At 32.5% G+C, this 16,275-nt stretch overlaps 1 protein-coding gene across 1 annotated transcript; it reads right to left on the minus strand.

The window, feature by feature from the left end:
* Positions 1 to 1,002: 1,002 nt before the first annotated feature.
* LOC123895489 (nucleobase-ascorbate transporter 12-like) lies at positions 1,003 to 9,243 on the minus strand. The gene is made up of 10 exons (XM_045945850.1): positions 8,573 to 9,243; positions 8,347 to 8,444; positions 8,053 to 8,223; positions 7,359 to 7,459; positions 5,881 to 6,016; positions 5,742 to 5,792; positions 5,338 to 5,625; positions 4,750 to 4,984; positions 2,836 to 3,122; positions 1,003 to 1,558 (listed from the first exon to the last, which is right to left on the minus strand). Exons 1-10 carry the CDS (start codon positions 9,060 to 9,062, stop codon positions 1,337 to 1,339), a joined length of 2,079 nt encoding a protein of 692 aa, XP_045801806.1. The 5' UTR covers positions 9,063 to 9,243; the 3' UTR covers positions 1,003 to 1,336.
* Positions 9,244 to 16,275: the final 7,032 nt, after the last annotated feature.

The raw sequence follows: 16,275 nt of genomic DNA on the forward strand, positions 1-16,275 counted from the left end.
AAAGTTTAAAAAGTTTTATTTCCAACTTAAATATTTTTTTTTGTTTCCTTAACCAGTGCCCTAAGGCACCTGTTAGCATGACCCAATTTTTTTTTTAAGTTGCTTAAACAAAGTGTGTAAGAAACGTCTAAAAGAATCTAGAATAAAAAAGTTGATTTTTCAATTTTCTGAAAATGATTGAAAATCTTGAAATAAATTGAGTAGTCATTTTTGTATTATCTTGCACAACCATTTATTTATTATATGAGAGAATAGTAACTTAGTATAGATATGTTTGGTTTAAGAGAAAGAAATAGAGAAGAGAAAAATACGAAAATCAATAAATGAAATTAAAAATTGAATTCCTATATTTGATTCCTTTTATTGCCTCTCTTTTTTGCGTTAAGAAAAATCTTGAATAGGCAAAGAAAAGAGCAAATACAAAATTTACAGAATTCATAAAAAGAATGGGATAACCCTCGAACACCAAAGTAATAATAACTAGGTCATTCTATAGCCAGTAAAAAGTGCAGAGGAGTGTGTTATAAGAAGGTACACCACAGCCCCTTAGCATTTAGCACCAGCACACTCCCCGACAACATGCGCGATAGACTGCACAAGTGCAGCCCTCCCAAACAAACTCCATTGCCTAGCTTGATTGTAATCAATTCTAATCAAACCATACTCTCATTCATCCACAATCACGATCCCTTTATGGATGAAACCTGGATCAGGATTAGTCTCTATAGGGATAACAGTTTTAATTGATAACATCTATAGCATATGTAGGTTAAAAGGTGAGCTAACAATTAGAAGCTCTACATTAGAGGCAACACATCATTTTAGGGGTGAAACTAAAATCAAATTTGACAGAGGATGACATTTTACACTATGAATCAAACACGCTTCGTGTGTGTAATTTCTGCGACAGAGCTTTTGACATATCAAACAAAGACTAGTTTTCAAGCATTCATGCAATGCATCAGCTACGCACGAAAGATAATAGGTTGATCGGAATAAATATACTAAACAAAAACTTTCCTGTCCCTGTTGGGCAGGTATAATAAATAAATGTTCATATATACATGACCAAGATATTTATCGAAACCCGCCTTAAAAAAATCTCCAACTGGAGATTATAAATGAATCAAAACTAGATACATGGTTAATCTAATAAATTATAACACAAGTAGACCCCTCTGGAACTTTGATGTACACAAATAAATAACTCGGAACTATGACCAACCAATTATACTACCCATTCAATAAAACGAGATCTAGACTGGGGTGGTACCTTGAACAGTTGACAACATTCCTATACAGAAAATGGTCAGCCAACCAACAAGACCCCGGTCATTCACAAGCCAACCCACTTCACCCATCTGAAAATTCGACCAACTCTCAATGGCAACCCATAGTCTTTCGCAATAGTAGGATCTCTTCTAGCAACATCAGGTTCGGACCAAACATATACCCCACGTTCTTGCTTACTGCCAGGAACAGTATTATCCAAGATAACGGCAACGAGAAAAGCTACCACCATGTGCAGCGAAAATATTGTGTTCAGGAAATAGTTCAACTGCAAAAGGAATATATTATTAACAAGTGTTTTCTAGAAGGAAAAAACTGACGTCATCCAATAGCACATACATTTCAAGTGCTAAATATAACAAGGGAACCACAAGTTAAGATGGCTATCGAAGTGTATATTTGTCAGATATAGTCCGATTGCATCATGAACTCATTACATAATATTATCATATATAGTTATATAACTCTACTAAACACACTCAACAGTGGCTACTAGTTAGAAACCCTGGAATAACATGCAGAATGCTATCAGAAAAGGCACTTATACAGGCAGAAATCTTAATGAAAATCCAAGTGTAGTAGACAGTTGATCTTAAAGCATATGTACACAAGCAACAACCAATTTCACTATTGAATATGAGGCTAATTTCTATTCATTTACAAAAGCATGGTGATAAATACGCATAATTGCATATGCCATGATGTGGTTTTCATAGCACGCACCTAGCCCAATCGCTGGAAGTGTGATACTTCTTTTTTTGTAATATTTATGTTAAAGCGTATTAGAGACTACAATGTATTGCAGTCTATAGGCTTAGTAATGATTCTAGTGTAGATACAGCTGGCATTAGAAGTTAGATACAGCTGGCATTAGAAGTGCCACCTAAGCCTCAAGCCTAACAGACTATAAATGTGTACACAATGTATTGAATTCATTAAGGACACTCCTAGATATAGAAGTGTCCAGGTGTCCGACACATCGCACACCAACAATCATACAACATCCAGACAGCGCATGCCAGACTCCTCAGATAAGCGTTCAAAAAAAAACCTTTGGGTTTATCCCTTCGACACAACTCCAACACTTCTTGGACACTACGCAAACACAAATACAACGAAGATGGACATACCTACGTTTTTTGTAATATAATAGTATTTTAATTGACCGTTTCAAAAATTTCCAACTCTTCTTTCATACACATGTTATCATCTTGGATCTTTCTTTTACAGCTTCCCTTTTCCGTTCTCCTATTTCATCCGTTATGCTCTTCATATCTCCTTCGGTGGTCATCTTGATTTTCATTTTAGATATTTATAAATGATGCTCACATCTAATTTATGTTGTGTGTGTTTATATTTTTGTGTTGGTGTCCTATATGTAGGACATAAGTGGTGTTGATGTGTCCATGTCGTGTACGGTGTTCAAGTCAAATTCCATGCTTCATAGAGTATTATTGTAATTAAGAAATTTCAATCATAGAATTTGACAACCATCAAAATCAAGCATGCGATTCAGAATAGTAAAGGAATGTGACAGAGGCATACCCCTCCATATTTGCTTTGGAAAGGCCCGTGAGAAGCCACAATGTAAGGCTGAAAATGTCTTGGCACTGACAAGTTGGAATTTGGAGAGATGCCATATTGTTGAAAGTATGCAGGTATGGAAAGAGAGAAGAACAGCGATAATCCAATTATGATGATATTTCGAGAGCTTCCAGCCTCACTATAGCGTAGATTGGACAAGCCTAATGCTGTAAGCATTGCCCACATAAAGCAGAGGAGACCAGCAACCATGACTACAGGAATTGAAGCAATGAACCCTCCAACCTTCCCTATTACATAGTAAAAGTAAAATTAAACATGGCATCTTTGCAAAAAAAAAAAAAATAATTTCTACCGATGAGAGAATGAAAATTATATAAAATTGTGCATCACAAAAGAAGCCAGTAGTCTGAGATAAATTAATCTAGAAATAAATTGAATACCTAATAGAAATAGACAAAGTATAATGAATAAACAGGTATATGTATTTAGTACAGACATGTAGAATAGCAGCTGTTTTGTGTCCAATAAGCACCAAACAAAACACAATAATGGAGCTTTATTAATAAAACTATTATTGGACAGATGAAATATGAAGCACTGCTACGAGGGAGGAAAGGAAAAGGAATCCTCTAAAATAAAAAACTAATAAAGAACACAAAACAGAGAAGCTTAAGGGTAAATCAAGGTAGCTAAATGTTTCTGCATATTGAAGATGTGATTCATCTAAAGCAGACATGAGAAGTTGAGAACAGAGGACCAAAATGATATTCCCTTGAAAACCCCCCAACTAACGCCTCATTACATGACTAAGAAAATCATAATATTGAATTTAGTCATCTTCGCCACAGTATTTAGACTTCAACACCAGCCAGAAATTCACAACAAATTGCAAAAACTTATCATAGTACATGGCTGCATGACCATTTAAAAAACAAGTGGCCACTGTTTCTAAACTTGTGTAAGGCCTTTCAATCAACATGTAATGTGTATTAATTCTATTAAGTACAGTTTTCACAGGTCATGACAAAAGTTAATGCAATCCATATAGGCTTGTACAGAACAAATATCTTCTTATTATAAGGGTTGGAAACTTTTAATAGGACTAGCAAGTTGTAACAAAATGCACCAAAGGGGTCAAGAGTCAAAACTATTGTATCCTAATTGCCATAAACACCAGAAAATAATCAAATAATGTCACAATGACTCAATACTTTCGCTATTTTTCAATTTCTGTCATGGAAATTTTGAGACTAGAAGTAGAACCTTTAATATAAGAATAATAATTGAAATTGAAATGTGATAGGAACTTAGGAAGCCTATAAAAATTGAACCCCCCCCCCCCCCCCCCCCACACACACACACATATCAAATATCATACCAAGACCTGCTTCGAGTACAGGTTGCAGCAATAGTAAAATTTAAGCATTACAAATCTCTGGACAAAAATCAAATCAAAAATTTCACTAGGACACCATGACAAGATTGTTGATAAATTTCAAATAAACCATCAATTTAATCTTTAGTGTATTACTCTTCAAAACGGTCCCTAAAGTATATGAAATTCATAATATAGTCCCTAAAGCATATAAAAATCCGTCAATTTAGTGTTTAACATCTTAATAGCAGGGACTGAATTGATGTTTTTTATATACTTTAGGGGCTAAATTGGAGAAAGAGTGATTCTTTAAGGACTAAATTGGTGGTTTATTCAAAAAATTCTGTCTACTGCTGCCTTGCATTTTATAGATATTCCTATTTCTAGAAATGATGCCTACAAGCATCATACACGGTGAACGTGCTAATTGTTCTGAAAGGGTTTAATACCAGGGTATATTACACCAATGGCTTTTCATCACAAGATGGACTGACAAAGGTAGATGCAAATGCAACAACAGAAAGATAATAGATGCTTACCCACGAGAGATAGCACTATCAGAATAAATGCACCCAGTTGAACTGCTCTGCGGCTTCCCATTTTAGTCACAGCAATTGTATGAACATTTTCAGTTAAAGTTGTAGATCCAGTTCCAGTACCCCAGAGACCAGCCAACACACTAGAAAGACCTTCCAGACCAATTCCGCGACTAAGAACCCCAGGAGTTGGAGGTCTAGATGCTACCAATAATGAAGATGCATGATATGAGCCAACCTACAAAGTTAAAACAAATAAATATCAACAGCACTACAGTGATTATATAATACTATGTACTTGCTTCAAGAAAAAAATACTACCTACAGAAAAAATCATGATAAGATGTTCCAATATTGATATAGCATATTGTTAACCTTTCATCCATCAGTATATTCTATTATTTGACTTATCTAAACAGTATATTGAAAGAAAGAGAACAGCTTTTTACATATAACATTGCATTCACATCATACAGAATGCAAGAGGTCCAGCAGATGGTGTTTTTTCGATTAGACGGGATCAAGTTAACATATTCTGAGTCAAGGTCTAGGAAACAAAATAGAAAGAAGCAAAAAAGACAAGAATCTAACCGAATCCACAGAAGAGATTAAGGAAACCACGCACATCACAAGAGCCATTTTCCAGTGGAAGACAGGAGTACCCCATTGCAGTGGATAGGGAAATTTAAACCATTGGGATGATTTCAATGCATGGGAAGTATCAATTCGACATTGTTTCATCCTTGAAATGTGCTTTCTGCAGTGCTCTGAAACTATATTTGAGGCAGGTATGTTTGTGTCACACCCTTTGTAGTTATAGGCTCCAGCTTCAGTCAGCAAGAAAGCAACCGCCCATGTCATTGTCAAACCCAAAGGAACCTGTAAATTGGGTAAAAAAAAGTAACATCTCTTAAAAGAAATCATTTGTTACACCACGGAAATCTATCTTCACCGAGGAAGAGTAACTCAGAAGAATATTTTGGCATTACACTTACTGCGTATATTAGAAATATGCGGTGTCCAAGAACAGATATCTTGCGAAGATACTGCAGAAAGAAATAAATATAAATTATGTCAGCACAGTGTAATGGATAATCCATCGACAAAGTAGGAATCTGATTTCAACAAACTTACAAGAGAAAAAACAATAACCACTAATATCTGTACTGCACCGATCTCAATACATGTGCCAACTATAGGAAAACCATAACCGTAAAATGAAAGTCCAACTGCAGCAATGGTTGGGGATACAACCACGGGATTGATAAACCTGAAAATTTTGATGTGAAACATGTTACTTTAATTTCAAAAGTGATAATAAATCATGGTGAGAGGAGACATTGCCAGGTGAACCCCAAAAATATGAACCCATCCTCTGGCATGACATCGTTACAAACACTCACTAAAGGGGTGGAAAATCTTGTCTCGAGATACATGCCAAAATGGGTAAAAAATACAGCTTATTTCATTACAAAAAGTTACTGTGGCTCTAGTTTAACCCGCACAAAAATATGAACCCATCCTCTGGCATGACATCGTTACAAACACTCACTAAAGGGGTGGAAAATCTTGTCTCGAGATACATGCCAAAATGGGTAAAAAATACAGCTTATTTCATTACAAAAAGTTACTGTGGCTCTAGTTTAACCCGCACAAAAATATGAACCCATCCTCTGGCATGACATCGTTACAAACACTCACTAAAGGGGTGGAAAATCTTGTCTCGAGATACATGCCAAAATGGGTAAAAAATACAGCTTATTTCATTACAAAAAGTTACTGTGGCTCTGAAGTTTGACACTTATGACATGTAAATAGTTTAACCCGCACAGAATGCTTACCAACATTGGCATAAGAAATCCATTTAAACGCAGTTGGGATACTAGATGGGTTTGGAGTTGAAAACACTAAAATCAGGCCAGGGGAACCTAAACACCATGCTCCTTCTCACTGCTACCGCCCTCTTAAACCTCCCAATATAGTGGGTTTCTATTACAATTAATCTTGCACAACTTTTCAGTATAACCCATTTAACTCCTCGTTCTAGGCGATGAGCGATGATATATCATCAATTGTTGACTATGACGTAATTGAAGAAAACAAAATATGTATGCTCATTATTACACAGACAAAACAAAAATTGGAAGCACCAGAACTAGCTATGCACTTCCAAAATTAAATCGAAGGGAATGGTACACTAAACATAACCATTACAAAGCGGAAAATTCGTACTCAATCATGCACCATAATAATTTTAACATAGCACATTTGCATGTAAGAATGCTCTCAGACTCTTGAACTTAGTGTCATAGATGGTAACCGAAAATTATTCAACCAACCAATTACTATAGGTATTAGTTATTAAAGATCATGTATAAATAAAAAATAAAGAGAAATGAATAGTTTCCTTTAAAAAATCCAAATAGATGACCCACATAACATATAATAATTTACAGTACTATGACCTATGAGTTTACTTGAATCTCTCAATTATTAGCAGTTACCTACATTATGTATTGCCTCAATCCACAATAATAAATGATGTTTGATGAAACAATGAAGCATGTATTAAAGGCCAATAAACAGGAGCAATAAAAATCCCAAAATCATACCTTACTAACAGTGACATAAGTCCGGTGTATCCAAGGAAAGTTTGAAAAGCAGATCCGATAATTATAGCCCCCTGCAGCTCCTTCATTATATGTCTAAATTTCTGAAAAATGATATAGAAACGTACAATTCAAAGCAATCTTAGTTCCAATTATTCCATCAAAGAAGCTTATAACGTACAACTCAAAGCCCATTACATCTCACAAATAACCAACAACAAAACCGTTAATAAGACCAAAAATGCTGGTTAGTTGGAATAATAATGTGGACAGCAATTAACAACATCTGAAACATAAAAAGAAGACATACACACATTCAATTTAATCCTTGAAACTCCAGGAAACAAGGGAAACCGTTATACGACCAACAATTTTGATAAAATTGAACAATGACGTAGCCAACAATTAAAATCATCTAAAGAAATTTATAACGTAAAATTCAAAGCCTGTTACTTCTCACAAATGACCAACAACAAAACCGTTATACAACCGAAAATGCCAGATAGTTGGAATAATGTGAACAGCAATTAACATCATCCGAAACATAAAAAAAGAAAAAATACACACATTCCATTCAATCCTTGAAGTTCGACAAAACAAGGAAAACCGATATAAAACCGACAATTTTGGTTATAAATTGAACAACAATATAGCCAACAATTACAATCATCTAAAAACATAGATAAGAAATACATACATTTCCATTTAATCCTTGAAACTCGGGCGAGTTGATGATCGCCAAAACCGGAGCCAGGTAAACAAAAGAAGGCCCTTGTATCAACGGCAACCTAGACCCAAAAACAGTATGCAAGAGTGTCGTCAATCCAGACACAAAGAGCACAGTTGATACCACGGCAGCAGTTTCCTCCTATAGCCAGCCACTAACACATCAGATAACAGTATTCACATAATACATTTGCCAAAAATATCATATATCATACACAAAATAAATGCATAAATACTTAGGTTAAAAAAAACTGAAATCACTCACATGAGAACCTCCCATAGCAGGAACAATGACAAGTGGTATGAGAATCAATGAACCTAATATGGAAACATAATGCTGAATACCATACACACCAATGGGAACTGAAGCATCAATGAAAACAAAAATTCATCAGCATGAATCAAAATTTTCAATTCAATTTCAACCCAAGTTAAAGCATAAATAAGCATCAATATTGAATTATACTATTTACTATTATTATTATCGTTACCTAAACCAGGTGAATCTCTTAGTTCATACTTCATATGCGAATGCCTGACCACGAAGCCATCACCATCAACAGTCTGCGGCAACGAACCAGTAACTTCTTCACTCCTCGCAGTTCTCCTCTCCGGCTGTTCAACTCCAACCTTCACCTGACCATTAGTACTCGGAACTCCATCAGAGTCTCTTCGTTTCTTCGCTACAAAATCTTTAGAAACAGGAAGTTGCGGAATCTTTAACACACCGTTTACCGGCGCCGCCGTCGGAGGAGTAGCTCTAACACGTCCAGCTTCGAGATCCGTGCTCACTTCTAATTCTCTCGACTTAGGCGGTAAGGTTATCTGACCAGAATCACTGGCATTGGTCTCACCGGAGAATTTCGGTTTGAAACCGGTTTTCTTCGCCCATGAAGGTTGAATTGGTTTACTTTCCGGTGACGTCGTCGCCGGTGACCATTGGACTGATCGTTGACGAGTTTTGGGATCGGGTTCGGACATTGGTGAAATGATGCTAATGGCGCATGATAGCTTCAATGGCGGTTACGGTTGTAGATCTGGTGAAGGTTGAGGGTTTTGTTTTCCGTTACCGGAAGAGAGAGAAAGCTCCGGTAACAGATAAAGAGAGAGTGAAGAAAATGTGTGTAGTGACGCAGTGAGAATAAAAGCGGAAAAGACAAGTAAATAATAAATATTAAATATTAAATATATAAAAATAAAAATAAGGAATGTGTTTTTAATTTAATTTAATTTATGCATTTATTTAATTTAATTTATGCATTTATTTGGTAGATTTTTTTACGCGCTTTTTCTTCGTTTTTGTCTTGCTATGATCTCGTTAGTTTCTCTTTTCTTCTCGAGAAATGATCGGTGGTAATAAAATACTACATGGATTTTCTGCATGGAAAGAAAATTAATCGAAATAAAACATAATGAATTCCCAAAGATTTTTTTTTAGAATTTAATGGATATAGACAGCCAGAGTAAAGAAAAATTTACGCATTCAACCGATCAAAATCATGTTATTCGCCACGTTACCTCACTTAACCTCACTTTTTTTTTGAAGTAACTTCACTTTCTTTATATGACAACGAATTTGGAGCATTTTTATTGATTGAGTGTGTAAATTTTTTTTACTCTATCTGCTTATTTCCATTAAACTCTTTTTTTAATATAATAGCCCAAAAAAATACGGAATCACCATTTTTTACTCAACTCATATTTTTTTTACAATATAATCCTTTCCATTTTGTATCCAATTCATTTTATTATTTTTTTACTATAAATACTAATTCAACTTATTCAAATTTTGGTTCTTCTATTTTGTGTGTGAATTTGTAATTATTTGTCATTTTGTTTATCTACTAAAATAATAAATAATAATATGATAATGTAAGTTTGATAGGTCGTCCTCGTAAGCATAACTCAATTGACAGACACATTGATTTATATATACAGGGGTTGGGTCTGAATCTCATACACCCCACTTATCCACTTTAATGATGAAATTTGTAATTTTGATTGGTCAATTATTTTCGATACTCTTTGAAATTATAGAAATAGAGAGAAAAAATAAATAAAGAGGTATTCCAGTCAAAATGGAATATTCGACTTATTTATTTAAATATGAGTTCTAAAACATACTCTCTTTTTTTGTAATCATTCACGTAAGCAAACATAAGATAGTTACAATAGGTGAGCTGCTCTAGAGACTTCTAGAGGACTTCAGAAAATGACTAAGCTTGAATTACGCAATTTAACCTAGAATGAATATCTCCTTAAGTTTCATATGCGTCTCCTTTTATAGTTCATTTCTACTTTAACTAATGGCCTTTTTTGCATGTTCATGCCCAATAAAATTAAACTTATGAGATCAATGTCTAACATGTTCGTACAGAACACGTGGAGACAAATCACGTGCAGCTTAAGTCACTCATCCGTGTAGGACACGTGAAACTGGAGCATGCGTTGCTCACGTCATCATGCTTGTACAAGACACGTGACAAGCCATGAAACACTTTTTCAAGGACCACTGGGCGAGCTTGCACAGTTGTACCAAAGACTCACCGAGGATCCCATCATGACCTGAATGACCAAGTCGAGGTAGGCATGTTAAAGGTGTAGCTTAACATGACATGAGTGATTTAGTTGAGCTAGTCATATCTAAGGTGCAACTCAGTGTGACCTGGATGATCCAGCTGGGCTAGACATGTTAAAGGTGGAGAAAAGTGTAATAGTGCTCCATAGTATGATAGTTATCCATACTAATGCACGGTCCAACAAGCATCAAACTTGTTAAGGCATAAGCATTTGCTATTCATCAAGCCTGTTAAGGCATAGACTCCAACTCGCCATTACCGAACTCATTTTACTCACCATTTTAGATGACATGCGTTTGAAGCGAGTCAAAGAGGCGAGTAAAAAAAAACACAAAAAAGGAGAGAAAGAAAAAAAAACTTTCATAAAAGAGTTTTAATAGGCTAACATTCAAAATGTTTCAAGAAATGACCTTTCATTGAGGAATTTCATCAAAAAGTTTGTGGGCACCAAAAATCAATTACAACAAACTCACAAATAATTCCAGCAAGTTGAAACCAAAATCAACAATAAGAACAAAGATGAGAAGTAAAGTTGCCATGGTTGTTGTTCTTAGTTTGAGACTTGGCATAAATAGTAGGAAGTGGTTGACCCAGGTGAAGTTTCCAAAGCAGAGAATGAACAAGTTCGTACAGCTTGTTGTTCACACTCGTCTCCAACACTACACACCAATAGTTGTTATTAACAACAATTTTAGTGTTTATTCATCTTCATGTCTATCAAAATATGCAAAGTCCAACATCTGCACTAAGAGTTGGAAAATGGACACACAACAATGGAACGAACAAGTCTAGCGTCTAATTGAACATTAATTGTTAGTTAAAAGAAGCATATTAATTTGTTGTCCGATATAGAAGTAAAGTCACAACAATGGATTCTCTATTTGTCCCCTTACTTTTAATTACAATTTTTGTGCAATGCAATTCTTTTGTATGGTTTCCTTGTTTCTTATATCGAAGCTAAAGGAATGCAAGATCGGAAAAGTAGCTAGGGAAAAAGTGGTTTAACGTTGGTGTTGGTAGCTTACTTGGCATAATTTATTCTTTACTTGGCAGAAGCCGGTTTTTCAAGACTTGCTGACAGTCTTCAGGTGAAAGAGTGCATAGGTGGTGATGGACGGTTGAGCAAGATGATTATTTTTCGATCAAATTATTTAGTCTCTTAGTATCCAAACATTTTTTTCACCTCAATCAGAAAGGTCGTCTTTGGAGTATAATTTTGGACCAAGTCCTTATTAAAGTAAGTGAAATGTTATTTCAACATAATATTCTAACAAAAATACAATAAAGTTTCACTTTATGCTTTTTTTAATATTTTTTTCACATCTCGATAATTGTGTTGTGAGTAGAGAAAGGTTATGTCGTATTTTTGTCCGGTCTTTTTGTGTTCATATAACACTACTCTTCCCGCTACAGAGGCTTCAAACATCTTGCTTTGTGATTGGTGTCGATGTTTATTTTCCTCTGCTGCTTTTCAACCACCCATGTGGTTGGGCTGAAGTTCCCTTCTTTCTTTGGTTTTTATCCATTACCTTTTATTTAGTTTCATCTACTTTGCTAATGCAGTGGATATGTATTTTCTCACTAGTCACTGGTTACATTTGTGATCGGAGTGTAGTTTTTCAAAATAAATAAATTAAATAAGGATATTTTAGGTATATGTGAAATGTAGCAACCATTTTTGTTAGTTAGTGTAACTCTTTTAGGTTTTTATTTTGTGGGTAACTTATATGGGCTACTCTTGGTCGAGATCGGCCAAAAAAATGTAGAATGAATTTCAAGGCATAACCCACATGTGCTAGACTATTTTGAAGGCTCTAGTTACAATATTGGGGGGGGGGGGGGGAATACTACACCCGTTGTTAAGAATAACTAGTATAAATTACCTGTGCATTGCACGGGTTAGTTTTTACTTATAAAAATATAAATTTTTTATTTTTCTACGTTCAAAATTAAATTTTTTAAATTTTAAACATATAAGTAATTTATATTAAACAGTCATTCATTCATATACTTGTAAAAGTTTAATAAAAAAAAATACTTGTAAAAGTTTCAACCCCGTGGTCTATGAATATAGTTGGTAAATTTTGACATTATTAGGGGGACCGAACTTCAAACCCTAAATTCTTTATTTCTCTACATTGAGTCTAGTCACTAATATAACCTATAGAAATTTCATCCCATGTATAAAAATTTGGATGTTCCACCCATCATAAATATATCAGAATTTGGATGAACCTTCATCCTAAAATATTTCTAGCAAAGTCATTGGTGACTATATTTCCTATTTTTTTGTGGATTCGAATTTTTATTGCCCATCTTAATGGCCTCTTAATTATTTTGTGCGACAATTTTAATGACAATATTTCACTCTTTTTTTTTCTTTTATGAATTCATAATTGAATAATGTGTTTATTGACAACAATATGAATATTAACGAAAATATTTACTAATAAAAATTTAAACGCCATACATAAAGTGTTTAAAATATTTAGTTAATAATATTTATAAAAATTATTTCTTTTGAAAATTTAAATGTATTCATGTTAAAAAAATAGAATAAGATGTCAAAATATTTCCTAAAATATTTCTAGAAAAGACATCGGTGACAATATTTGCTATTTTTTTATGGATTCAAATTTTCATTGACCATCTTAATGGTCCCTTAATTATTGCGTTGCAATTTTAATGACAATATTTCACTCTTTTTTTCCCTTTTATGAGTTCATATTTGCTTTGACTAATGTGTTTATTGACAAAATATGAATATCACGAAAATATTTACTAATAAAAAAACAAAGACACGTTTGCATGAGTTTGTTGCTACTCCTCTGATCACTCGTAATAAGTTAAATAAAAAATGAGAAAAAAATACACGTTTGAGAAAAGAATTGAGACTCCTAAATCGAACTTTTTTAAATATGTAAATAAAACAAAGATAAATGTGTAATCTAAATAATCACGGGTAATGAAATCATAGCAATGAGCCTATTTTATAGGGAGGTTGAGCTTAAAAATACAATATTTTTTGTTAGAATGTCTGTGAAACTTTTATCTATATACCTTCAAACATATTATTTAGTATTAATAGAGTGTGGCTTTTATGTAGACCTTGAAAAATATTATTTATTGGTTAGATTTAATTAGACCTTTAAACATATTATTTATTATTAATTTGTTATTAATATAATGTGTAATTCTACCAAAAATATTAATAATGTGTAATGCATTCATGAGAAAGGATGACCGTAAAACTAAAATATTGAATTTGAAACAAATAATAATAAAATAAGAGTGGTTGATTAGTAGTGAGCTATTGGATAAAAAAGATAAACAATGCATTTATGTCTATTGTCTTTTTAATTTTAACATATTTGTTTATTATTATGGTTTTATTACATGTAATTATCTTATTGAATGTGCCTAACCATTAATTGTTGTAAGAATTTTTCTGGATGGATTCAAATTTTCATTGACCATCTTAATGATCTCTTAATTATTTTGTGCAATAATTTTAATGATAATTATTTCATTCTTTTTTTCCTTTTATGTGAATTCATATTTGCTTTGACTAATGTTTTATTGACACAATATGAATATTAACGAAAATGTTATCTTTTCTAGATTGTTTTTTTAGTGTTTTTTAGTTTTATTCTGGACATGTTGTATCTCTTTGATGTTCTGCTATCATATAAGGACAGGACTGAGCTTATGAGCTCCATGCTTAAAGTTGAGCTTTGGTTTTTTTGAGGCTCTTATGTACTAGACTTTGCTTGTATTGTGTTTTAGCACTTGTTGTGCTCTTTTCTCTATTTAATTAAAAAAATTGCTTTTCCAAAAAAAATTATGTTATATTTTCTAAAGAATTGAATTCATTTAAGTAGAAATATTTCAAAATTGCCATTAATATATTTTTTATTAAAATAAAATATTCTCTAATATATTTTTTATTAAAATAAAATATTCTCTCAATTTATTTTGAATTTAAAATTAAATTTCAAAATCATAGAATATTATTATTATCACATCACATATAATCATGATTCATTTTGGTTATGTCTTCAATGTATTTAATTTTTTTATAGCCATTGTACCCAAGAAAAAACCTAATAGGAAATAAATCATGGACCCTGTTAATATTAGATTGATACGTTTTATAATTAATATATTTAATCATTATGGTATTTAATTTGAATTCATTTAAGTGTATGTGTTTCAAAATTGGTATTAATATGTTTTCTAATTAATTGAAAATTTTCATTCTTGTAACAAAAAAACATTCTTTCCATTAACTTTGAATTTAAAATTTCAGAACCATAAAGTCAAAATAAATAATAATTCAGAACCATAGATGACTCATAGCGTGCCATTTTTCGATGTTCTTTTATATCAAGTTTTTTCTATGTGAATAATAAACAGGTTTATTTTGCATATAAAAATAAAATATACAGATTTATTTTGCTTATATTAATAGAACAATAACATTAGTTGATACTACTAAATTCTAATTTGTATAAGGAATATTGTCATTCTTCTACATGGATCTGGAAATAAAAAATTATATCTCAAAATTAGTACGATTATAATTATTTATAAACATCATTTAAGTACAAAACTTATATCAACAAAAAAATGTAGTAGAAAGATGTAAATTAAAGATATATACCAACACATTGCAATTTGGATCGTCGGCTTCACTACTACAAATAAAACAATGAAGAGTCACGAAAATTATAAACATGTGTAATGTTCATCCAAAGACCTCTTATAGAATAACAAAGAGACATAACAAAGAGACATACCTGAAATCTGATTTGTAATGTTCATCAAAATACCTCTAATATAGAATAATAAACATGGGTATATAAGTAATTTGCCCAAAATGTGTAGTTAAAACCATTACTAAAAATTAATTAAAAATATATTGATTCCTTTTTTGGAATATATCAATGTTTTACACAAAATAAAAATAAAAATTTCACACAAATGAATTATTTGGACGTACATGAATAAAAAAAATATTAAATTTGCATAACTAATTAATATAGAAATTAGACCAATCGTTAGTTGGTCAGTGGTGATTGACGTTGAACTTGTCCCGAACCAGATTAAATTGGTGGTGAAAACAAAAAAAAATATAGAAATTAGTAATTTTTCGAAATTCATAAAAAATTGATTTTTTTTTGAAATAATATATTATAATCTATAATTATTATTTTTTTTATTTTAACCATTTTGATCTAGCTAATGCAAAAACTTATATAGTAAGACAATAATTAATAATTAATTTTTTTTAAATAAGCTAAGAATCTCGTAAAATTGGAATATATTGAATGCATGATCATCAACGGACGTGGTAATGCAACTTCAAATATAAAGAAACCACCAAAGTCTCAACCAAGTAAAATATTTCCTTTTAAAATTATTTTTAATAGGTGCATTAAATTCGATTTATAAACAATAATTGAAAAATGATTGAATTTCCAAATTAGCCAAAGATTCTAAGTAAAATGATATCATCATATATTAGAGAAATTGCAAAGGCCTTCATAGTTAGCCACATAGGAATTGGAGAAATATTAGAATGCCACATAAGACATGGATCAAGGAAATGGTGC

Source organism: Trifolium pratense, linkage group LG7 (genome assembly GCF_020283565.1).
Source record: "Trifolium pratense cultivar HEN17-A07 linkage group LG7, ARS_RC_1.1, whole genome shotgun sequence".
NCBI lineage: Eukaryota > Viridiplantae > Streptophyta > Magnoliopsida > Fabales > Fabaceae > Trifolium > Trifolium pratense.

Excerpts from the sequence above, each read along its gene's own strand:
- LOC123895489 (XM_045945850.1), bottom strand. The coding sequence starts at position 9,062 with ATGTCCGAACCCGATCCCAAAACTCGTCAACGATCAGTCCAATGGTCA. Across the intron at positions 7,460-8,052 it reads TTCAAGGATTAAATGGAAAT|AAATTTAGACATATAATGAA; the intron begins GTATGTATTTCT and ends ATCATTTTTCAG. Across the intron at positions 4,985-5,337 it reads TAATCTCTTCTGTGGATTCG|GTTGGCTCATATCATGCATC; the intron begins GTTAGATTCTTG and ends TTAACTTTGTAG.